Source organism: Argentina silus (genome assembly GCF_951799395.1).
Source record: "Argentina silus genome assembly, chromosome: 10".
NCBI classification, from domain to species: Eukaryota; Metazoa; Chordata; class Actinopteri; order Argentiniformes; family Argentinidae; genus Argentina; species Argentina silus.
The window spans coordinates 3,754,082-3,780,007 of NC_139664.1; the positions used below are offsets into that span (position 1 = coordinate 3,754,082).

At 42.8% G+C, this 25,926-nt stretch overlaps 2 protein-coding genes across 2 annotated transcripts in view; both read right to left on the reverse strand.

The window, feature by feature from the left end:
• Positions 1–3,148: 3,148 nt before the first annotated feature.
• LOC310810732 (neurexophilin-1) lies at positions 3,149–4,306 on the reverse strand (the record flags this gene model as incomplete). The annotated part of the gene is made up of 2 exons (XM_083678580.1): positions 3,149–3,910; positions 4,265–4,306. 2 exons carry the CDS (start codon positions 4,304–4,306, stop codon positions 3,149–3,151), a joined length of 804 nt encoding a protein of 267 aa, XP_083534706.1.
• A 6,394-nt stretch (positions 4,307–10,700) lies between these two features.
• thsd7ab (thrombospondin, type I, domain containing 7Ab) overlaps positions 10,701–25,926 on the reverse strand; it is a gene marked incomplete at both ends in the record, with an annotated part of 77,942 nt that continues 62,716 nt past the window's right edge. The window contains 11 exons of the mRNA XM_083679574.1: positions 10,701–10,791; positions 12,348–12,435; positions 13,713–13,926; positions 14,176–14,258; positions 14,987–15,082; positions 16,487–16,660; positions 18,338–18,512; positions 19,787–19,932; positions 22,592–22,709; positions 23,294–23,409; positions 25,511–25,652. Of these exons, the coding sequence (XP_083535700.1) occupies positions 10,701–10,791; positions 12,348–12,435; positions 13,713–13,926; positions 14,176–14,258; positions 14,987–15,082; positions 16,487–16,660; positions 18,338–18,512; positions 19,787–19,932; positions 22,592–22,709; positions 23,294–23,409; positions 25,511–25,652 (1,443 nt within the window). The remainder of the gene's footprint in view (positions 10,792–12,347; positions 12,436–13,712; positions 13,927–14,175; positions 14,259–14,986; positions 15,083–16,486; positions 16,661–18,337; positions 18,513–19,786; positions 19,933–22,591; positions 22,710–23,293; positions 23,410–25,510; positions 25,653–25,926) is intronic.

Here is a 25,926-nt window from a genome sequence, read left to right on the forward strand (position 1 = left end):
GTGCTCTCAACCACAGATGCCGGGGACACAACAATCACGATTACACAGCTGTCAGTCTAAACTGTGTACGTGCATCTCTGTTGGGTTTACACGGCAAAACTATGCTAACACAGCAATAGCACTATTTATTCATAACCTTGAGCAAAAGGCCAAAATACACACCAATTTCCTTGGAACCAAGTAACAACTATTTAACATGCCAAATTTCGCACGAGCAGTGGGAAAACGAATTAAATAGAGCGTAAACTTAATTTCATCTTGCCACAATTCATTCTGTTCACATGGGCATAATAGTATTGTTCATTTTGCAGCATTTTTAGAGATGAAGTGTTCATACCTGGTTATGCCTGGAGGACATTAACTCCAACTAATGAAATGAGCCTATCCTTCTGTGGCTTTTTAATCTATTCACTGGGAAAGTAATTGACAAGGCCACAGTGCATTAGGATAGCTCTGTCGCCAAAGGACAGCTGTCACTAAAGCAATTAAAATGACAAAGGTTAATTAATTCTCTCTAGTTTTACCTGATATAAGACATTCACAATGAGTGAGTTTTCATTTCCGGGCAGTAATAATGTTTAGAAGAGACCAATTCATTTGTAATTCAAAAAACCACAAGCCATTGCCTGATAATACCTTTAACATGTCAATACCTCACACAGAAAATAACAGCAAACAGACTCAAAACAACACTGAATTAATTAATTAATTCAGCACTATGACATGATCTGAAATGCCAATTATATTCACATATGTCATTTATCATCTCATCAGATTATTGTTTCTGAGTGATACATGTGGAGACGAATATAGATGTGATATAAGATATGTACTGTACATACTAATGAAGTCACCTTATGAAGTTGCCCACTGTACTATAAGTAAGGACATCAACAAACAAGACTCTTATGACAAGATTTACATTGCACCAGTTTTTTTCCCCCAAACATAGAACCAAAATGTAAAACATAAGTAAGTAGAAACATAGAAGGTGAGTATGAATGACTGAAGACACGTTTAGCTGTTTTAGGTGTTACCCCCGATTGAGAAAACAGGTACAACCGTGCACGCGCTATGGTCCTTACCAGGCTTTAGCCACTGTGTATTTAAAAACAAACAATTACTGAGCCAACTTACTCTGACACTAAGAGAGCAGAATCCCAACAACTTTTTAATCCACCTAAATGTCAAATCAGCGTTTACAACCCTCCCCCCAGCACCAAGTCTCCAACGGCCGCCAAAAGGCCAGTGGTTAGTCATCTGTTTACTCCTGCAGCTGCTGGGTGTCATTGGGACTCTGAAGGAGAAATCCCATGATTCTCCCTGCCATTTCTGACAGCTCCCCCCAGACCACATTAATCAGGGTTTCTGGGAGAGCAGGGGGAGAGAGGAGAGGAGAGGAGAGGAGAGGCATGGCGCTAGCCCAGGTACGACTGAACCGAGGGAGTCGATCTGGGATGGGAGATAACTAAGTCATCAAAAGCCTTGTGTTCTGGCGTGGCCCTTCCAACGTCAATTCAAATCAAGACTAATATTTTTTTGGTAGCAACAGTTAATTAGCCTGACTCAAGTGTCTATTCTGCAAAATGCAAGTGTTCGGTTTGGCAACGTTATTCAACTGCCCGTGTAAAAAATGACGAGTAAAATGGAGGAGCCACTCAAAAAAGTAATCTTATACATTTGTCATTCCTCCACAATGGTGACAGATAAGTGCCCTCAATTTAGAGTCAAGAGTTAATCCTTATGTCTGTCAGGTCTGTTCATTCACATCATTAATCCCTCCTCATCACACAGGTCGGTGTCTCTCCTCACAGGGGTACAGTGAGAAAAATATACTGATCATATTTGGTTACATCTGGTCAGACATCGCATGAACTCCCATTTTCTTGCTTTTTTTCTTCCAAATACTTCAAACCAATCTTCATGCAAGTGTGGTAATAAAGATCTTGTAATAATTGCCTATTTGCAGATATGTGGAATGCAAGGAACAGGAATGCAGCGCCTCCAGGTGCATGTATACCTCATAAAGATGTTCTAGAGTTCCCACTGAGTCTCAGCAGAGACATTCCACTCACACTGTGGTGATTCCCATTGATGCTTTACAATCTGCTGAAGGCATCACATTAAGCTAATGAAGGCTTGATGGCTAAATGAAATATCCGGTGTCATTATCCTTTAGTGTTATTACAGTATTATCCCAGATTTGTGTCATTGGTGGCAGGAGTGGGATTTCATGGCTGTGGGTAATGTGTGATATGCCCCTGCAGTTTAGCGCATGTCCTGTGTTTGGCTGTGGTTTTGTTTAAACCTGTTATACAGTAGGACAGAGTGGAAACCCTTTTGCTTCTTTTATGTGACAACCACAAATAGTTAATTCAGAATTGTTGAAACATAAGATTCATATTAAATGAAAGTCGCCCATTGAGCCTATCTGTTGGAAATTGTTGTTGACAGTTGCTTAGATTACATGTAAATACAGGCACCTGATATTCAGAGTACTTTTGTTCATGCATAAATACGATGAGTAGGACGAGAATATAATTAATGTTTTTCACTTCAAAACATCAGACTGAGAAAAACACAATTTCAGTAGTATCTGTATTTTCAATTCTGGATTATATCTCCTTTACATTTACTTATTTGTAGATGAGTTGACACACGTTTATTTGATGTAATGACCGGTGATAAACCAAAATAGACAACAAGAGAAATGGAAAAGGAAAACTAAGACGCTATTCCGTCTACTCATACTGTTCAATTTAAAAACAAATAAACTGTTCATAACACAATGAAATGTGGTCTTTGATCTGAGCTTCTGATTATCTACATAATAATAGTTGTCATACCTTCAGGAACGGCTTGGATTGGATTATTTCTTACTATGCTAGTTGTGACCACATAAATAAAAAGTTTGCCAAGCCTGTAAATGTTGCGTCCTATATGCTGTTACAATGGCCATAGGGAAGGCCTGTTCAGTGTAGCGATCTCAGAAGCAGCATGATTTCATCAGCTTTAATAATACCAGTTAACATTTCAGTTCTACAGCATTCCTGTTCTTTTGAACGCTGCATCATCTTGGCTCAAATCATTGACACCTCTCAGGACTCGATGCCCTGTCTCTGTGCCTTTCCCAAAGCTAATCATACAGTCACCCAGTGGGAAGGTAGGGAGTGTCACTGTGGTAGTTGTAGTCCGGGCACACTTTCTGCACCAGCTTGTAGTCAGTGCTGTAGAAGGAGATGTAGATGCAGATGACTTTGAAGGGCTTGGAGCACAGCCAGGACACGTGGCTCTGGGTCTGCTCCTGAGGGCAGCTCTGGGAAGGGTCGTGGGCACACAGTGAGTTCCTGGTGCCCTTCTCCACCTTCTCATACTCCACCCTGCAGTTGAACAGCTTGGTGTCTTTGGGTTCGAGAACTGACTGCTGTTGCTGATGCAGCTGGAACTCCACGGCCTTGGTGGGCGGCACCAGGCCCACAGACACATTGCCCTGGCCTGTGGCGTTGTGGCGGAAGTAGACACTGAACGTGCCATTGCCATGGTCCACAATCTTGCCCGTGATCAGCAGGTTGAGCTTGACGGTCTTGATGTTGGAATGGAAGTCGCCCCAGCCGAACATCTTCTTGAACTTGCCGGTTTTGACGATGGGTCTTCTTTTGGATCGGGAGCGGGGATCATGGAGGTTGGTGGAGTTGTGGAGCCAGTCCCAAAGCTCTTGTTTCGAGTAGGGTTCTGACACATCGTAGTTCAGATCCAGGGCGGTAAAGTTCTCTTTGCCGTTAAGGGTCTGGGAGAGCAGGCGACTGATGGAGAAGACCTTGCTGTTGTCTGTCCAGAAGTTCTTCACTCTCAACTTTGGGCTCTCTCTTAAGTTTGATCTTCCAGAAGTGGATGATTGGGCACTTGTAGCCTGGGAAAAGAACAAAGTGACCTAATTACAACCATATTTCAACAACAAAATACACCAGCACATCATGTTAGGCTTGAGCCTTGGCCAAAGGCCAAAAAAGTTAGTAAGAATATGCTGTTGAAGGTCATGACTTCTCATAAATAGTATCAGTAAGACAAATCCAATGCATGACACACTGTGCGACTTGCCTCATCTACATTGTGTCCTTCCTTTATCAAGAGTAAGGGTATTTCTGCCATACAGTAGAGATGAATGAAGCACTTCTTCAGTACAGACGTGTTGCAACCCCAGACTATTACCTGCTGAATGTGCCCTGAAGGGATGATTGATGATTCCCTCACTCTGCCCCCTCACAATAACACAGATGAGTGAGCTAAGATCCCCACTGCGCTCCATGGAGAATGGCCTAACCCCAACTGAGACAACGTGACAGCAGATCTATCTGTGCAATGCTATTACATTTTGTACCTTTAGCCCCAGATCAATACTCAGAGAATAAGGTCCTCTCTCATTCACAAAGTTCGCTGGATGACATTGTGTGAGGTAGGGTACACAGCTGCAGCAGTACAGGCGGAATGGCAACAGTTATAGAAGTAACTTGGGATTATTTATTTTTTTAACCAGTGTGTAAAACAAGCCTAGGCAAAGCCACAGTCCACCAGTCTGTCCATGTCGGGCTATGTTTTAACAGTCTTAGTGCAAATGCGGGGGCAGGCTGCGCTTGCACTTAGAGGGGCTGTGGTGTTTTCACCTTTCACAGATTGCCAATATGTTTTGCGGCAGCTGAAGATAGAGCCCTCACTCAGTGTGTCACACTTAATGCTGCATTAAGGCCAACAACATCTGTGCGCGGGGCAAAACATGGTTCCATATGCATGAGAAAAACTAGATGTGAAGTTCTTTTAAACAGTTGGCCTACATTAGCATTCTCTACTTGGGGAGGACCATGAACGGTTCAGTTCCAGCGAATCGAGAGCGTGACCCATAATTCAAACCTCATAAACCCCATTTACTTGTCATGGCTTTTTCTATTCTGATTCATTAAGAGTCGGGGTCTCCAATGACCCAATGAAATACAGCTTTCATAGCTCAGTAATTACCTGTGCTGCTGAATTACTGGATCTCAATCTCTGTGGATTCCCCTCTACGTGGAAGGGGCGGCCCCATGAAAGAAAAGTATTTATCTACGTACATTTTTCCCATTTCCCGAAATGGATGTGGGTCTTGTTACATATACATCTTTGAATGGCTAAAGACCTGTTTTTCCAAAGCTTTTCATATGCACAATAACACTATGCATCTGAAATGTTCCCTCAAATTCTCTTCAGATCTATTGCCTTGTTCTGAAGACTGCCATCTTGTTGTGAATGTTACACTTGATCCCCACACTGTGACACGCAATTAGTTTTCATCAAACTGCCGTGGTCCGGATTAGAGTGCACCATGGTATATTCACAGAGACCCTACTTCACAGATTAGAAGCCAACCTGTAATCCACCCTACAGAGATTAGACAGATCAAGGCAGTCCTGACTAAACGAACATTTATATCAAGACAGGCCTGACTAAATGAATACTTGGAAGGCCAAGATGACCTCTTGTCTGTAGAGAGAGAGAGAGGAAAAATATTTTTTATGCTGAAGTCCTGTAGAAACCACCCCTACACTAGATGCAGTGTACATTTATATGGATAAACCTAGTTTATTATTCTTGATCACATGCTGAAATCCTCTCCATAGAGGCAGAAAGATAACATCTCATCCTGTAGCTTCCATTGTAAAGACTCTATGCTATGAGTTGAATCCCAAATTAAGGCCTACAAATTCTTGTTCTGATATTGTAAAGCCACCAGCATCAGTGTATCTTAACCATTTTTTTTCTGCACAATCCTTGGAAGGATTCAAAAAAGTTGAATTTGCTTGAAAGTTACTGCTGCTACGATGACTGTATGTGGCATATTTCTGAGTCAGATACTACTAGTCTAACTTTCATTACTCTTTCATTAAGAGTAAGAATAGGTGAAATCAAGGTAATTCCGATTCAAAACAACAATGTCACCATCAATCCGCCATCTGTAATCCTACAGTCTTTCACTGTTTTGCAGTTTCGTTATGTGTGTGAATAAATAAATAACAAAATAACAATTAACCATTAACTCCCTATCCATTTTTACCAGGCCTGGGTCAAAAACTAAAACATCCGAGATCTGCATTCTACCCAATCTATTTGTAGGATCCTGTGTTCCGTTCCCAATCTCAGTTTCTAGCTGTGTGTGAATAAGCAAGTGCACCTTACAGCACCGGTCAATCAGAAGACACCCTCCAACCCATCTATAAGGGACATCAAAGCACCAAGAATAAGGGGAGGAATCCATTTCTCACATAACAATGGAAATAGGATTTTCCGTAGGGGATTCTGATTCCATTGGGGATTCTGACTCTACAGTGGAGAGACCTCAAGGATGATCCAACCCTCCAGTAAGTGGAATGGACTTTGATCTAAGAATGTCTCTAAGAACACCCAGGGATATGTTTTAGACACGGGGTCAAGTAACCATGGTTATTGTGAAAGAATATCCACACTGATCTTCATGATTCTGATTATGATGGCATGTGGCATTTTATGGCATATGTTACCTGTAGGGTCAAAGGGCAATGATGAATAGTAATGCATTTCAAGACATCAGGGTACGACTACTTGGTCAGACCAGGGCACAATTATTACCATGACTTCTGTAGAGGATAGAAAAAACTGCGCAGTAGGGTATTAAAATAAACCACTACTTTTTAAACTCACGCCAGAGGATAAATACATAATCATATTATTTCACACATGAGTTGGCTCAAAGGTGGCCAAAATAAGTTTGCGAGGTTCCCATGGGTCTGTCAATCTGTCGAAAGGGGCCGGAGGCGAAAGCTTAGGATGCACCGAGCACAAAACAATTATGATCACCCTATCAAAGCATGGCGAAGCAATTTACAGTAGAGGCAAAGCCAGGAAAAAACACTCAAGTGGTGAAATGAGATCTGCTGGTAGCACTGTGGTCATAGCTAATATGTAGTCATATACCCCATGTTTAGTTCATAACATTGTAATGACATACACAGTTGTACGTCGTTAGCTAATGGCATTGCTTTTTGATCCACAGAATAAAAGTGTTCCTTAAAAAACGAGAAGGCTTCATTAGTGCAGGGGGTGAAATGATTAGTGAGCTTAGTCGACTGTGAAATTGAGTTTATGGTTTTCCAGACTGAATTCAATTCGATAAAGGGTATTAAGTCGTCGAAATAATTAATAGTAATTGACTTCTTTCCATCACTATGCAAATTAAGCACTGATAAACCATAGTAGCTAGTTAAGGTTAGTCAAATTGTTTAATTGAGTTTGAGGAATTCTTGTTCTTGAATTCTTGAGAAAAGAGGGCCTGTTGTCTTGTGTTTGTGTTCAGGGTAACTGTAAGTCAGGAGATAAAGAGAATTGGGTTGTCATAAACTGTCATGGCATAAAATCAAAGGCATTCACATGATATATACTGTATTGATAACATGACTAAAGACAATTTGACTGACGCAAACAGAGTACTAAGTTTGATTGATTGATTGATTGATTGTTTACTGTGGACACCTACAGTATAATATCACAAAAATAATTCCACACAACAGTGCATCAATAATCCACTATGAAGTGAGTCAAAGACTTCAAAGTGGCATCAGACTAGTGCTCTCCACGGAGCTGAAAAGTGAGAAATGTATTTCAGTATGCAGTAACACATGCAGTGACATTTACTAAACAATTATGCTATCACATAGTGAGTACAACGGTCTTGAAACACATACAATGACACAGGCAACATGTGGTACATGTGCAAGACGTTAAATGTAACTTGAATTTTAAGAGATGCATAAAAAAGACTATTCAATGCATAATGTACGGACCAAATATCCAACTTACCATGGAAATGACTGCCGGTATGAGTATGACAACGCACCAACATGTAGTCTTCATTTCTCTTGATAGTCCTTCAAATGTCATGCCAACCTGTCTGGTGAATGTAGCACAAAAAACCCTGGTCTTAATACAATTGTATTCTGAGAGACACTAAGAGTACTAACAATCCTTGTGTAACAAAGTAACATCTACTTCTCTGTCATGTGTAAGAGAGGAGGTGATGAGGTCTCGAAAGATCAAAGCTGTTGCATGAATGAAGGTGTGTGTAGGTCTGACTGTCAGTGTGGTGGGATGTTTTATATAGCAGACTGGCGTTCGGGGGGGTGGGGGGGGGGGGAGAGAGAGCGAGAGAGAGAGAGAGAGAGGGAGAGGCAGAGAGAGAGAGAGAGACTTTTGAAATATAACTTTTCATTTGTGTCAAGACTGACATCTAGTGGTTCTTCTAAATTAGAATAACATACAGTACTGTAGGTGTCCAATTTACAGTAGTAGCAAATGCTGTGTTAATATTATGGACAGCGAACATAACTTACAATCTCCCCCATTGATACTAGTTCCCCAGTAACTATGAGAATGTATTTTCCTGAGTGACCCTTGGAATGTGGTTTACAACAAGGGGTACCAGACCCCAAGATCTCTGTTGATAACATGTCAGACTCACTGGTGCCAAGCCTAACTGAGATGAGCCTTATGTCCTGGTTTCATATTCATTACCTACTATAAAATTTACTGCAAACTCCACTGCCCTGCTGACAGTAGTTTGGTGTCCCAGATCGATCTGACTAAATCTGAATAAATTGTCTTTATTTAACTTTCAACTTGAGTACCCACCTTCCTCCACGCATCATCGGATATTATTCTTCAATATCAGGAACATCATCATAACAGTAACATATGTTGATAACATTTTCCTCATTTATTTGTAGTAATTCTTCCGATACATATAAACAACCTGTACAAAACCACAGAGCCTCGTCTTTTTTTTGAACAACAAACTTGCATCATGACCACAACGATCAGCAATATCATACACCCACTTTGCAATATTCAAACTAAACAGTTCTGTGCGATACAAAATAAATGTACACATATTTTGATATCTTAAAAATAAAAAAACTGTTTGTTATTATTTACACAAAAAAAAAGGTAAACATTCTCCTCACTAGTTTCTCTTATACCAGACAGCCAGGTCAAACTCCCCTACTGTCGGACAGTACCAGGGTATGTCCTCTGTGTTGACAGTGTTATTAAGCTTGCTATAATGTACCTCAGTTTATACAGATTACATGGTGTAATATTGTACCTACAATAAAATGACTGCTTCATTACTTACAGGTAAGGGCACCGTTGATATGGGTCATTGCGTTAAAAGACATTTGAAAAGTCCTCGTACCCAACTAACCTAGGTGTCCTTTGAGCCTTATTTCCGGTACAACTTCAAAGTAGAAGAATCAGTTATACTGTTTTTCTGGTTAATAAACCTATGCATGTATTGTGTATCATCGATAACTGTTAACGTGGGTACGGTATATGGAACTGTAAATACTTGAGGATTGACAGTAAGGCAGACGTTACATTTGCATGACATAAGAAGTTGGATAAAATACAATAGTCAGTAGTTACTCTCTGTTTTAGCTTGAGAAGGGTTTTGTTTTTGCAAAATCATATCTTTAAATCAGCTAAACCAGTTACCCATGTATCTGCCATTTACATATGGATCAATATTAAAATTATTTTAAACACCTCAATGTTAAACTAGGAAAAAGATTTTGTCAGTTGTGAACATCATAGTAGGGTATTTGATTTAATTTCGGCAGATAGAGGGACAATATCGGACAAACTGTACAGACCACAAAAGATAACTGGACGAAAAACAATTTAGTTGTGACGTAAACAAAAATCTATACATATCTACTATTGATTCATACCCTGTGTCATAGAATGTTGACGTCTTCTTATATACTTTTTAGGTTTATTGTTCTTTTGAAAATGTCATGTTGTGTTCATGTTGATTTTCCAACTGCATATTGTCCTGTCTTTGAGAGAGGCAGTGTTATATGGCAATACAAGGTAGAAGTCATGTGCATATCATGCTGCACTAATATAGTGCGATGTATAGCGCCTGAAACAAAGCAGAAGGGAGACAGGCGATAATTCCAGTAGCAAGTCATTGTGTTCTTCATCTGCGCTGAACGGTACATCCTTCACAATAGGCCTCAGCCTAAGAATCAACCGAAAAATGAAAAAAAAAAAAGTATCTCTTTTGTTTGAGACTGAGCAGGAGGTTTTAGTCAAAATCCAGCTGAGGTTTGAGAAAAGGATTCCAAGCCTTTTTATGGAGATTTTCTGCCTTCTTCTTCCCCGCGGTGACTTTTGGCAAAGTGCGAACCGACAGCGCATTCTAAGCCTGCAGGTACTCAGCATTTTCAGTGACAAGGAGAAAAACATGAGCGAAGAGTTGAGCTCGGTGTTCAAAGACAAGAGAGTTTGTCTCTCTGCATTTTGAAATAAGTCTTTGCTGATAAGAAAAAGGGGGAAATGAAAAAAAAAAAAAAGGCATTTCCTTGTCGTCGGTGGAGGTTGTGAAGGCTCTTGCGTAAGAAAATATCAAAACACAAAACGGAGGAATAAAAGCAGAACTACAGTTTAAAATGAACCAACCCCCAAAATGTGTCTTTGTGGATAAATGTTAACTCCATATCATTCATCTCCATTCTAACTCATGAGGTTCCCATGATAGATGTTGGTCTGCTGTAGGTAAACATCCCTGTCCTTGCTGCTATGGGATAGGTCTTTATGGCAGGTGAAGCAGGTGGCTGGAGGACTGGGCTATCCCAGGGGGCCTACATGTCTGCGTCCCCATCGTAGGCTAGGGTCAGAGGTTTTAGACGGTTGTTGTTTTGCCTTTGTCTCTGCGGTTTCTTTGGCTTTTTGCTGAGAGATACAGAGGACAGATGTTATCACAAGGCACATGCCATTCACACCTCACAATGTCTACCAACATCACACTAATATATTGTCTCAAATATACCACACAGTATATCTATAAAAGGCTTGTACTGTAGAGATATTAAAACAGATATATCATACAAATAATCACGCTAAAGGTGTTAGTATGTTAATTTCCATGCAATATCTGTGCCCCTGCCTTCTCTGACTGCCTTATGGCTCCCAGCAATTTGGTTTTTCCTGTAGCTCTGCTCCATGCAAGAATGCAGAAAGCATACATCACACTACAGAAAATAACATTTTACACACAAGGTTTACACACAAGAGTCCTACATCATTGATTTCCAGAAAAGATGCATGCATATTTAAATGCTTACTGATACATGTGGCTGCTTTTTTTCTGACCGAAATGTGAAAGTCGCTATCATTGATGAATTATACAATCACAACCCACTGGTGTTCCATGAAAAACATATGTAAACAAATATAATGAATATATTGCTGACAATGGCACGGTAAATCAAGGATACAACGGAATGGGATGGCAGGTAGAGAGTTTGGTAAACAAAGGGAATGCTGTTTCTCATCTAAATAACACTGACTATCATGACCAGCAGAGGGTAGTGTTACATCATCATTGCGAGACAACGCATCAAGGAGAACCCGTGGGTGATTTGTCATCTGCCAATGGCCATATTGGATAACAAGGTGAAGGCTTTAGGCTACAGAGAAAAGGCCAAAATAAGTCCTACAAGGACTTCTAAGTGTTGCATTGATTAATGGTAGATTCTAAAAAAAGTATTCTGCGGCAAGAACACACAGAGCTAGAGGCTTTCTTTCCAGCGCAGTATCGGTACTCCCGATTCAGCACATTAGGTGAGCTGACCTAGAACAAGAGCCTGCACCCCCTGTAGATCTTCAGGACTAGGGTTGGGGACCACTGCTCTGTATACCCGAGTAAGATTAAGTTGCCCCAAGAAGCTGATCTCAGGTCAGTTCAGAAGCTGATCCCCCTGTACCTACAGTAAACAGGCAACTTATACCACCTATGAAGGACCACTAGAATGTGATTGGCTGGGACCTCACCTTCACCAGCGACTTCACTCAGCTAGTCACGCAGAACATGTGACACTGGTGAGGGGGTTGCTGGGGCGGTCAATGACTGCAGCAACTTGTAGGGCCCCCACTTCCTCATTAGTCGCTGCTTTGGCCCAACTTTTGGCAATCGGGGCACGTGTAAGTCAACTGATGTGCATTTTGGCCCACCCAGACCGCCGTACCATTGGCGTTGGACTTGGCGGCCTGACGAGAGCGCCGGATGGCACAGTAACTGCTGCTCGCGCGAGATGGCATGGAAAACAAACAAACAAACAAACAAACAAACAAAAATGTAAACAAATAAAATAAAAAAAAGATGGGGGGAGAATGGACGAAATGGTTCAAATCAGACTGAAAACAACGACACGGTGGGGGGTTTATAGGATGAACAATGGGACAACGACGTGGAAAAACAGGGAGGAAAAACAAGAGCAACAACTCACCAAGCTAGGTATATCATAGACACTACGAATATGAGGAGCACCAAGGCTCCCGCTGCAACACCATACACCCACATCTTCAGCTTCCCATCTGTGGAGGAGGAGGGCCTGTCAGTTCAGCCGGCTGGCTACACAGCACTGATTATGTCACTAGCAACCATGATGGAGAGAGCAACCCATTTGTAAAAGCTCCTTCCCCTGACACACTTGACTAAATGACGTGTAATCGGGAAAGAAAACCCAAGGTTTATGAGACCCTGAGGTAATATATTGTGCAGAGGTTTCGCACGGACAAGGACGTGTTTTGTAGATCAATGATGTGATGTTCCTCACTCTTATGCTTATGGAAATGATTCGTCTACGTTACGTTATTGAAGGATGTGTCTAGACAGTGTCAGTCTGGTCGATGCAGTCACAGCCCAAATGCCTCTAAAGGGGGGGCGTTAGTGGCATGCCAACTCTATTGAGAAAGCATTGTGTCTTTTGAAACAATGAAGCAGTTAGATAAGGTGAGAGTATGAAGTTTAATACATGCCATTGTGTAAGCTACAATACTGAAGCATATCCCACATATTATCCTTGGATATAGCCAAGTCTCATCAGCCAAATCTTATTCATCTCATGCACTTCAGCAATGAGTTAAATGCCTCCTTCCGACACTGCACAGAGCCCTGACATACAGTATCAACTGTATAACCATAGCCTACTATGTTTTCTTGTCTGTGTGCAACAATTTAACAATCATACATGAATGCACAATATGTGTACAGTACCAGTCACAGTGGCTCTAAAAGGTGAATCTAAAATATAAAACATATTCTGGTTTGTTTAACACTTTTTAGTTTACTACATAATTCCATATGTGTTCCTTCATAGTTTTGATGTCTTCAGTATTAATCTACAATGTAGAAAATAATTAAAAATAAAGAAAAACCATTGAATGAGAAGGTGTGTCCAAACTTTTGACTGGTACTGTATATCTAATACACATAATACATCTTATACTGTCAACTATATTCCAACAGTAATTGGGCCTGTTTTGAGTGGCCTCTTGGTCGTCTATGTAAGGTGCTAGTCAACTAGGGCCTTTCTACGTGGCGTTGTAGCAGGCCATCTTATGTTCTAGAGCACAGGTGTCAAACTCATTCCATGGAGGGCCGAGTGTCTACAGGTTTTTGCTCTTCCCATCTACTTGATTGATGAATTAAGGTCACTAACTAGTATGGAACTCCCCTCACCTGGTTGACAAGGTCTTAATTGAAACCAAAAACCTGCTGACACTCGGCCCTCCATGGAATGAGTTTGACACCTGTGTTCTAGATTCCATACTAAGAGTGCTCGAGCCTGTTTAGCGTCGAGCCCCTTTACCTGGTCCGAAGGGCTGCAGGTACCAGGTGCGTCCAGCGCGGCCAGGCTGGATGGTGGCAGGCGGGGTGGGGTTGATGGCACGGCTGGTCTTCACATCAGCCTTCTTGTCCCCGGCAGTGGGGATCTCCAGGACTGGGATGGTGGTGCACTGGTCAAGCTGACCACTGGATGACATCACCTCTGTGTAGCCCTCCTCGCACATGCACACGTTGGCCTGTAGAGGGCAGTGGTAGACCAATATGTTTTGACGACCCCCCAATGAGGGCACTGCTGGGTGCCGAAACGTTTATTCATTACAAATGCAATGGGGGATTAACAGAGCGTGCGACTCTCTCTGCATCTTCAATACACCGATTTCTTTAACCACTGACTAATGGCCGGAATCTTCATTTTCCCTCGCGGCCGAATCTAATCAAAGCTAATTTTACTCCTACAATGCAGTACTACTACAACAATATCTTACCTCGGTGCAGAAAGACTTTGGCATTTGACATGGTGGGTCACAGGAGCTGTTGTCCATTGGTGGATTAATAGGGGGGCACCCTCCTGCAGGTGAAAAGTCATCACATGCTTTAGCAGAATGGCCATGACTGAAAAGGTCAGCTTCTCCAACATCTGCTTTCACAGTGGCAACATAAACAGCACCAGAGTATCATATACCGTATAACAATAACAATAATAATAATATTATTAATAATAATAATGTATTACATTTAAAAAGTGCTTTTCATTATACAAGAATAATCTCAAAGTGCATAAAATACAGGATAAAATAGATTTTTTTTTTTTTTTTTTAAATAACAAAACAAAAGCAAAACAAACATATATATAACCATATCATAAAAGTAATCAAAGTCTTGGAGGAAGGGTAGGCCAGCCGATAAAGGTGTGTCTTAAGGACATGCAGTATGCTCAGTGTCACTGAGAAAGCCATCAAGCAGCAGCTGAGGAAGTTCCTCTGTTATGGCTCCATACGTGGAATGATGTGTATCCTGTCACTGTACTGTGCTCTCATTGGAATAAATCACATTATGACAACAGTTCACAGCCAGTGTCACCTTCCGTATGTCACTATGTCATGAGGAATACTGCTATGCTCATTTCCCTGCAGCAGATAAAGCCTTTCGTTGAAAAATCACGTCCTTGAAATCAACTGGGAAAAACAAACAGTTTGAGGGTGATTATGTCCTGGCCTTTATGTTTCTGTGCTGGCCAAAAGTAAGTTGTCTGTTAAAGCGCTGTGCCTGCGCGTCCAAACAACCGTCGCCCCCTACCTGTGACGTTGAGTCCATCCGAGCGTTGACACCAAATCAGGCGAGAGGAGCCTTTCCCTATGCTGCTCATCCACTTGTAGTCATAGCACTCCCCACCTGAGAGAGGGGTAGACACCATGTAGCGGCTGAGCGGTGTACAGCACTACAAGTTCTGCAAGGTATATTGTGCAATAGAATTGGGATTGGGGGGCAGCTACAGTATGAGAGGATTAAATATAGACAGCCGCTGAGCAATGCAGAGAGCAAGCACCACATATACAGATATCTCTACATAATGGTTTTGTACAGAACAATAATGATGATGTTCGATTGTTCTAATTCTGTACGCGAGCCTTCGCAACATGACTCACTGTCAATGCTATTATGGGTTTGTCAATATGTTCATCAGTGCTGCAAACGACCCAAGTTTCCTTAGAGAGCCCCGTGTAAACTAACCATCCGCGCCAACCCTGTTCAGTTATCGGAAATGAACAATCTAACCTTGAGCAAAGAGACGTGGTTGTTTTGAGCGCCTGCTACTGTATCATCAGTAGATCGATAGCAGCTCTCTCTCAACGGTCATGGTGTGATAATATGAGCTGTCTCTCCCTCTCTACGTACTCTCTGTTCCTCTTTCCCCCCCTCTGTCTCTCTCTATAGTACACACTCTTTACAGTATCCCTCCCCACTCTCTCTCACCCTTTCTTCCCCCCCCTCTGTCTCTCTCTCTCTTTCACACCTCTCTCCTTCTCTCTCTCCCTCCCGCTCTCTCTCCCTCCCACTCTCTCTCCCTCTCTCCCTCCCGCTCTCTCTCCCTCCCGCTCTCTCTCCCTCTCTCTCTCTCCCTCCATCCCTCTCTCCCGCTCTCTCTCCCTCCCGCTCTCTCTCTCCCTCCCTCCCTCCCTCTGGCCCTTCCCCCACCCTGCATCTCCATCTAAGCAGGCCGCTCAGAACTTCAGAGGGGGGATTCGGCATTTAAATCATGGCGGGAGCCCTTATGGATGAGCAGGGATGGCGGTGTCACGTGGGTACACTCTATACAGTATCCCTTACCACTCTCTCTCACTCTTTCTTTTCCCCCTCTCTCCCCCCTTTTCTCTCTTTTACATCTCTCTTTCGCACCTCTCTCTCCCTCTCCCTCACTCTCTCTCTCTCTCCCTCCCTCCCTCCCTCCCCTCCCCTCTTCTCTTTGCCCCTCTCCCTTCTCCGTCTCCCTCACTCCCTCTCTCTCTCCGTCCCTCACTCTCTCTCTCCCTCCCTCCCTCCCCTCCCCTCTTCTCTTTGCCCCTCTCCCTTCTCCGTCTCCCTCTCAGAGTGTAGGGCCACACCTCCCCCTCAGGCTCAGAGTGATGCCGGGGAAACCTGCTCAGTCCAGAGATGGTTGCAGTGGGATGAGAGGGAGGGATTCCTCAGGCAGAGCCTTAAGGATATGTGACAAATAAAATTGGATTTGATTTGATTTGATTTTGATTTGATTTGACCATCAGTTTGCCATGACCAGTTTACCACCGCCAGTCTCACCAGTGCAGGGCCGGGACTCCCAGTCCTGGTCGGGACACAGTTGCAGGTTCTCCGGCTCCTGGGCCACCACGGCTCGAGAGCGCACCTGGGTCGAGCCAAAGTCCACCCCGGCACCTTTTACACACATGCTTACACACGGGCTCCAGTCTGTCCACTCCATCAGGTAGCATTCGCCTATGGAGGGAGGAGATCAGAACCAGACATGGACATTGGACAACACTTTTGACATTTACACTTTTGACATTTACATTTTTGACATTTACATTTTTGACATTTACACTTTTGACATTTACACTTTTGACATTTACATTTATGGCATTTACACTTTTGACATTTACACTTTTGACATTTACATTTATGGCATTTAGCAGACGCTTTAACCAAAGCGACGTACAACAAGTACATTTGTCTAAAGTAAGTGAATCATCTATACATCAGTCATCATAAGAAAAAACTATCTATGCTAGGACCAGGTGCCATTGATAGTCACAACCCTAACCCTAACCCTAACCCGAGAAAAAGGAAGGATTTTTTCATTTGTTTTATTATTATTTTTTATTATTAACAGTAGAGGAGGGGTAGTGGGGGCTGAAGAGGTCTTAGCCTCCTGACAGTCAAGATGTAGCCTGAAGAGATGGGTCAGTCTACTGTGGATATTGGATATGGTTTTGGATTTTATTTGATGAACAACAGTAAAGAACAGTTCTAAAGATAGTCAAAACAAAAGCTGTGCTTTTGAGACATCGTGGAGTTCAATCATATTTTAGAGTATTATTTTATGTACACAACCGTATTTGAGACATTGTGAAGACTTATGTGTGGTACTGAACAGATCTTTTTGATTAAGGCGTAGTGTTTTTGGGAGGTTGTAATGATACGGGTTAGTGTCTGGTCACAGCTGCTAACCATGGCTTACTGAACAGCAGGGGAAATGGGACATACTGTAGGTCAGGGAAGCAGAGGGAGTGTGTACAGTATGTCAGCTTGTGTGTGTGTGTGTGTGTGTGTGTGTGTGTGTGTGTGTGCGTGTGCGTGTGCATGCGTGTGCGTGCGTGTGTGTGTGTGTGTCTGTCCGCGCGCGTGTGTGTGTGTGTGTGTGTGCGCCTTAGCCAAATCTCCAATCTGGTCCTATTTCAAGAACCAGTCCATCTATTTTCTTCCCAACTTAATGTGGGTTAAACACCTCACCTCATCTCACCTCTCCACTAATAATAACTGGTAATGATAAGCATTCTGCCAGAAAATAGCCCATCAGCACCTCATTTGACATCGTTCCAAGTGATTTGTCAAAACCTGAATGACTATAATCGTCAGTGGCCTTACATTTGCCTCGGCAGTGGCCTGAGCCAGTCCCTCCAGTGGGTACACACTCATATATATATAGTACATAGCAACACAGTATGAGACAAGTGTGCACAAGGTACAAGGCCTATACTATTACACTGAGTACAGTATATAATAGTTTAATGCATCGTAGGCACTAGAAAGGCCCCTGGTCTGAGCATTGATTACTTTATCTCATGATGACTGATGGATAGATGATTCACTTACTTAAACAAATGTATTTGTTGTAAGTCGCTTCGGATAAAGGCGTCTGCTAAATGCCATAAATGTAAATGTAATAGTTTAATGTATTATCGTAGGCACTAGAAAGCGTACACACAACATACAGTCCATGAGCTGTACGATGTAAAACATAATCATCTTTGAGAGGCATTCTTATGTATGAAAGGTGCTATATAAATAAAAGCTTATTATTATTATTATTATTATGATTATTGTGATTATTATTATTATTATTATTATTATTATTATTTTTATTAATAAGGCTGCCTGGTTGTACTGTAGTACCTGGACAGGGTAGAGTACAGTCCTCCTTCAGTTTCATTATCTTGTCTCCATCCACAGCCATCTCTAGCCCCCCACACAGCTCCTCCTCCACCATGCTGTCTTCTCCCTCTCTGGAGCCGTCCGACACGAAGCAGGAGAGGTTCCGGAAGCGCAGGCCGTCTCCACACACCACGTCCTACCGGCCAATAGGGATGCAGAGTGAGATACGGTGTCCTCGGAGGAGTATAAGACATCTGCTGCAGTGTTTCCCCCAGTATTGCATCACCTTCATCTGGCTCTCTGTGCCACACTCAGAGCACATCATGTTTTATTGTACTGTATTGTGCTGTCTTATCTCATTGATCCTCCTCCTCAGACCATTTCTATCCATTTCCAAAACAATCCGATTATACATTACCTGAACATTTGCATTAGTAATAAAAACAAAACCAAACAAAACAACATGTTCTCTTCCTTTCTCTGGCACTGTGACGGTGGAACGTAATTCTTATCGAAGGTTTTACTTACTATGACTGTGATGTATAGTTGATTCACTTACTTCAGACAAATATAATTATTGTACAGTAAGTCGCTTTGGATAAAAGCATCTTCTAAATGCCAAAAATGTAAATGTAAATTTAAAATGGATAAATTGCTGTAGACTGTATGTCAGAACAAAAGCATATGGGTTCTTGTATCTTGAAAAAAATGTGGTCCTACATTGGTTCCCACTAAAAATGTTGGTGCATGAGGGCCTGGATGTTGCTCTGGGACCCTCTGCACCTCCCGCCTGGACAACAACCCAGGGGAAAGACTGCTGCTGTGATGAATTGCTCTGTATGCGATGAGTGCAGCGACATTTGTGAGAAAGCGACGTTATGGAGTTCAATCGTTATCTCTCACAAACAGGAAGTGAGCAAGAGAAAGAAAGTAGGAGGGAGAAAGAAAATAAATAAGGAAAGAGAAAGAGAGAAAGAAAAACAATAAGGAAGAGGGATGAAGTTGAAGATGAATAGAGAAGATGGAGCGGGGGATCGATAAAGGGAGGGGGGGGGGAACAACAAAAGGTGTAAACGAGTCAGAGAGCAATAGAGAGAGAGAGAGACAGAGAGAGAAGAAGGGAAGTCCTAAGAAATAAATTGTAATTGAAAAGGAAGAGCGAGTGAGAGAGAGAGAGAGAGAGAGAGAGAGCGAGAGAGAGAGAGAGAGAGAGAGAGACAGAGAGAGAGAGAGAGAGAGAGAGAGAGAGAGAGAGAGAGAGAGAGAAAGAGAGAGAGAGAGAGAAAAAGGGGAACAGGAATGAGAGAGAAGAAGGGAAGTCCTAAGAAATAAATTGTAATTGAAAAGGAAGAGTGAGTGAGAGAGAGAGAGAGAGAGACAGAGAGAGAGAGAGAGAGAGAGAGAGAGAGAAAAGGGGAACAGGAATGAGAGAGAAGAACAGAAAAAATAGTGAGTAGGCGTTCTATGTACCTCAACGCGGCACTCGGACCAGGGGCTGTACTGCCACCTGTAGCAGGGTCTGACGGGACAGGGTTTCCACTGCTGCATCTGAGGAGGGCAGGGGCGCCCGTCGCCCTGAGACGCCTGCAGCACCAACCTCCTCCGCCACATCTTCCCTGGACCAGACAGGGGAGAGGACATCATAAACATAGGAAGCACACACTGGCCACTCCTTTTGCAGAACATTCAGAGCCACAACGACAGAAGGAGCTGGGTATACTGTAAGGTGAAGCACGTAGTTTTGCATGTTTCTGACCCCTTTGGCCACACTGACAATTTGAAAACGTACATGTTACTACGTTTTCTAATAGTGGCAAACGTGTCCTTTGTAAACAAACAACGTGTCAAATAAGTATGTAAAGAGCAGTGCTCGACCTCAACACCAGATATTAGAAAACGTTTTGTTTGGACCAAAACAACGCTCTACAATTAATGTTCTTTGCGATATGATCTCATTCCTTGATCACTACCGATTCATCATAGCCTTTTAGCACTGAAGCTCAAAACGACATACTGGACCTTTAATATGATGACTTAATTGCCAGTGACATGAGGCTTACGTTCATATCCTGGTTCTGCTGCCACCAAGGTACAAGCGGATAAGATCAGGAGCAACAAATTGTCTGTGTTTATCTTTGTAGTGATAAAGTCAGCATTCAAACCACAGGCGAGTGAGCGAGGGACACAAGAAAATTGCTTTCAGCGGTCCACACCTGATCCATCATGTTGAAAAAAGCGAAAGAAATGACTCACCAAAGACTTAACAAAAGGGTAAGGGATTGATGCTGTGTGAACCAATGAGGTGACAGCACCACTGCGAGTGAGCGAGAGAAATAGAAATAAGCCGGTCGTCGACACCCCTGGGAGAACGGGAGTCGCATGCGCGCCCACGGCGGGCCTGAATACCCCGCTTGATTTTGGGTGTTGTCTCCTTTTCCCCAACGCTCCTTCACTTTTCGCGGGTAGTGGGAATTCGAACAAAGACTTGGAAGGATAGAAGGCAGTCATTCATTTGTGTGTTTGATTTAAGTCGCAAAAAGGAAATGATATATATATGATATATGATATGGATACACAAATAATAATGTGTGTATGTGTGTGTGTGTGTGTGTGTGTGTGTGTGTGTGTGTGTGTGTGTGTGTGTGTGTGTGTAACCATCAAGCTAAGCTTTGTCAGATGACCTTCATGAGTATCATAAATAGCGTCATTTTGCATCCTCCAAAATCATACTCAAAGAAAATGGGCAAACAAAATCCGGAATGATACACAGCACAGAGAGTATATAAAGAGAGCATTAGAGTATAAGAAATTGAGTTTTACCGGAATTTTGTGTGTGTGTGTGGTGTTTTATTACAAAGGACACAATTCCTTCAAAATGTGGCCTCTAGCCATCCCACTACTAGTCAGACTGTAACTGCTTGACTTAACAAGCTGTTCAAAACAGCCTGCCATGCTGTTCTGGCCTCCAGCTCTATTGATTGCCGCTTTGTCATTCCTGAGCAAAATGAGTTTTCTTTCTATGCTAACCACCACTTTCCATTTATAGAACACAAATACATCAGCAGACTGTACAAGGTGGTAAGGGGCTTCTGGGTATAATGGAACTGGTGTGCAGCAGTTCGGAGCTTTTCGCCGCGTTTTTAACGACTTTGCAGTGTTATGTCGGGCAGTGCATCACCCATGCCCACTTGCTTAGCAGTGCGCAGGTGAAACAACACGCAAAGCCCTTAAAAACACGCGCGCACGCGCACACACACACACACACACACACACACACACACACACACACACACACACACACACTTTTATTTTCTCATATATTCTCATTTATTCTCTCTCCAACCATGAAACAAACCCGCCTCACTTATCAGCAAAAGACAAGAAAAAAACCATTCTTTCCCTCGCACATCTAAATCCTACCTCACATCCTGTCTTACCTACAGTGGCAGAACATCCTCCTTCGCCACACACATGAAATAAGGAACCCTGTTGCTCCTTTAGCCAAGTCTTAAAACCTTATCTTATTCCCCGCGGGTGTTACAAGGCTGCTTCTTCAAAGGGCTCCCCACAGGCTCAGAGCAGACAGATATAATGGGACAGAATCAATTGTCTGATCCAGCGGAACAACAAACAGGACGGGGGCAGGCTGCACTATTGCCAGACACTTTGTGGGCTGTGATGCAATCACTCTCACTTCAATAAAGACCCCTTTTTTTCTGGTCTCCCGCCCCCAGTAGGAGTGTGATGTGTTTAAAATTGGCTGTGATTTGTGGCAGATTTTTTTTGTGTGTTTTTCTGGAGGTTGAGATGCCCAAGATGGTTGGTGGTAGGCTGTCGTTGAGTCGTGCTGACGACGTTAGAGGAGCAGGTGATGGTGTATGGGATTATCTAACAGTCCATGGGAGAGGGTGTCCATGTTCTGCTGGGATAATGGTGACATTTGTAAAAAATAAATAAATAAATAAATAAATAAATAAATTTGGATGAGGATCAAGATTTGATGGTGCCAATGCTGAACATTTTGTTTGTGATCCTGGTCTTTCGATAGAAATGGCTGTATAATTCGATATGCAGTATACTTGACTTTTGGGATATGTTTACTTCACAAACAGTTCATTCGATTGTGGATCATTAAAGATATCCCAACTCAATCCATGTTAACCATCAAGCTAAGCTTTGTCAGGTGACCTTCAGGAGCATCACAAATAGTGACAGAGAGCATAGAAAGAGTGTATTAAAGTATAAGAGATGAAGTGTTACCGGAATCTTCCTTACCATCCAGGCCACACGCGTGCGAACACTCCGACCAGGCCGACCAATCGGACAGCTGACAGTTGACAGGACACTCCACCACACAGGAAGCGTTCATCTGCCACTTCCTCTCCAGCCTCAGCTGTGAGAGAGAGAGAGAGAGTCACATCGTCAATTCACTGAGTCACGTCACTTACTCGCATCACCAGACACGGCAGAGTCACACCATCGCCAGAGCGTCTGTAAAACCCGGACCCCCTCTCTGACCCCTGAATAAATACATTTCCCAGGAGTCTCTGTTCTGCCAGAGGATGATGAAGGATGACGCTGGTATGAAACCCATTATGACACACATAGAGTCTGTACTCTCTGAATGAGCCAGACTTGAAAGTGGGTCATGGGTTAAATAGCTGTGCGGCTACTAACAGCTATCCACCACATTCCACAGGGGTACAATTAAAGTGAACTGAACAGAGGCCTGAACTGATTATGAATGAATGGTGTTCAAGTCAATCATGGCTCACATAAAAACACTCGAAACCATTTTGTTCAGAGACATTATTGACACAGCGAGAGAAGATTACATTTTACTTTCACTCCACTGCGGTACAACTTGTGCAATATTGAAAGGTTGAAAAGAACCCAAACTTGGAGAAACCATCCATTTCAAAAAGATACAAATCTGTTACCCTGGACACTGTCCAGTCAGAGTAATGGCATCCTCACCTCTTCACAGAGCCTGAGGTCGACAGACTTGCCGTCGCTTCGTACGCAGTCCAGCATCCGGGTCTTGATGCCGTTCCCACACACAGCATTAGGACTCAGCTGACATGTGCTCCAATCTGCAGGGAGAGGCAGATGGAGGCAACTAAATCAAACCCAGAATCACAGGAAAAAAAACATTCCATTTTGATTTTTAGAGGCTAGCAATTTTGTGGACTCCGGGAAAATTAACGGTTGCTAAGACGGAAGCTTATGGGGATCCGAATAAAGAGTCAGAACCAATTTGTTGCCAAATAAATCAGCTGCCATTGATGTGGCTCTCTAAGGGACGAGACCTAATTGGAGATACATGCACATCACTCAGCTATTCTCTGAAATCCGCCTGATTTACGAGTTCAAGTCTGTATCTCACAAAAACATTTGGCCCGTAGAGGCTGACATCAATAGCAGCTGATTACATCAGCAATCATTTTGGATCCCGGAATCTTATCTCTCAATTAAGATTGTAGGGGCGCAGGATGTAAAAAGTGCTGTTGGAAGATGTCACCGAGACCACACCTCTCAAACGTTTTTCACTGCAGCTCCGCCCACGATGACCCTCCCCCTTCCGCCAGTGCCCTCTAGTTTGCATCCCGATATGCCCGCAATGCACAAAATCAAAACATTTGTTTATTGCCTGAAGAAGTTTTCGATTGCCATGATTCTGCTGTTATTCATTTCCTTCTTTTCCCGCTTATTATTTAGTTTACATCCCGATTTTCACCCGTTACTTTTTATTTTCACATAATAACGTCGACCTAAAATCCCCACGTCCGTTTCAAGACTCCTCTCTACTGGTCGACATAATCTGTTTATCTGGTAAACTTATATAATAATAATAATAATAATAATAATAATATATGCCATTTAGCTGACGCTTTTATCCAAAGCGACTTACACTGCATTGAATACATACATATTTCAGTATATATGGTCCCAGCAGGACCAGGACCAACTTCACCGGATGGATACCTCAGAAAACAGTGGATGATCTGTCAGACTCCTTTTGAATGAAGAGTCTGACTTACTGAGACTATGTGAGCAACAAAGGGGCATGGCGGCTCAACAGCAGCTCACTTGAACTCTGTGTCATGAGCAGACATCAATACCCTGCTTTGTAACATCTGCGCTGCCATGCCTTTGGCAGACGCAACAGAACAAAGGGTTAGGGTTCAAAGTGTCATCCTGCTGGTACAAGCAACAGCACTTACGAGGCTCCTAGCAATTGGGTCACGTTAAGTAATTCATCGAGGAACATCGAGTCTCTTCCAAGCATCTTGACTTTCTGAGGGAGCACCTTGACTCGGTTTCAGACAGTCCTAAAATGAGCTCTCTGAAGTCAAGCATATATCATTTAATCCAGAGGAGTTGGTCCCAGACTCCCGAGATAAACATGTGGCTCCAGTTAAACCCTGTCACTGAGGGGCTGCTGGTGTATCACTCATATGCCTGCAGCTTTCTAACAAAGATGAGTGGCTGTTTTTAGCTGCAGCGAGGTTCGTTTGAGAGCTCAACTCCGCTGTGACTCTGCCATAGAGCTTTGTGGCACTTTGGGGAGTGGAATAGAGAGATTGCAGAGCGAGAGAGAGAGAGAGAGAGAGAGAGAGAGAGAGAGAGAGAGAGAGCCAAGATGGGCCCTGGCAACATTAAAAAGAGCTCTCCCAATAATGATCTCTGCTCGTATATTATGTACACTGGAAGGCCTTTGTGCCGCTGGGAACGGGGAGCCACAGATTAGCGGCAGAGAGCTTCACAGTGGAAAAATGGAAAACAGAGAGAGAGAGAGAGAGAGAGAGAGAGAGAGAGAGAGAAAGAGAAAGAGGGGTGGAGAGAAGGATGGAGATAACATTGAGCTCCAGTTTGGAAAAGCAGAAGAGCCCTACATTCTGAGGAAAGTACGTACTGTCGAATTTGCAGCATTTTTGCTAATTTTGAATTGGAATATGTGATAGGGAAGGTGATGCGTTACATAATTTAGTACAGTATGAAGCACATTACAACATTACAAAGTAATGCTAGAGTTCAATTCAGTATGCATGTAGTTACAGAGAACAGCATTGGGTTTTTTTCCACAGTATTCTGACTTTCGGTTAGTGAAGAGGGAAAATACTGTACTTTCAAGGCGAATCAAATTCAGACGTATTTCACACTGTAATGTGTTGTGATTCATGTTTTGCTTACCGGTGATGTTGTAGAAATAGTGATAGCAGTTCAAGTTCAGTTTACAGGGCTCCTTCTCAATGAAGTCTGTACACTGTCTTCCCGATCCAGGAGCTCGAATGGCATACGCTGTTCTTCCTCGACTGTTGTTAAAAGCACATGGCTGAAAGGAAAGAACCATGGGGGGGTTGGGCAAACAGGGAGCTTTACATTCTCTTTAATGCGGAAATGATTCACAATTCCATATTGTAGAAAATGATAAGAATTCAATGTAAACAGACAATTGAGCCAGAACTAAGCCTGTTTTCAATGGGGAGCTCTTGCCATCCTGATGTCCATATTTATTGAACATAAAAGTTGATTGAATTTGCGCGCTTTTGGATGATTTCCCAGCTCATTGCTTAAAAAGGCGATTAGCCTGGGGCTGTTCTGATGAC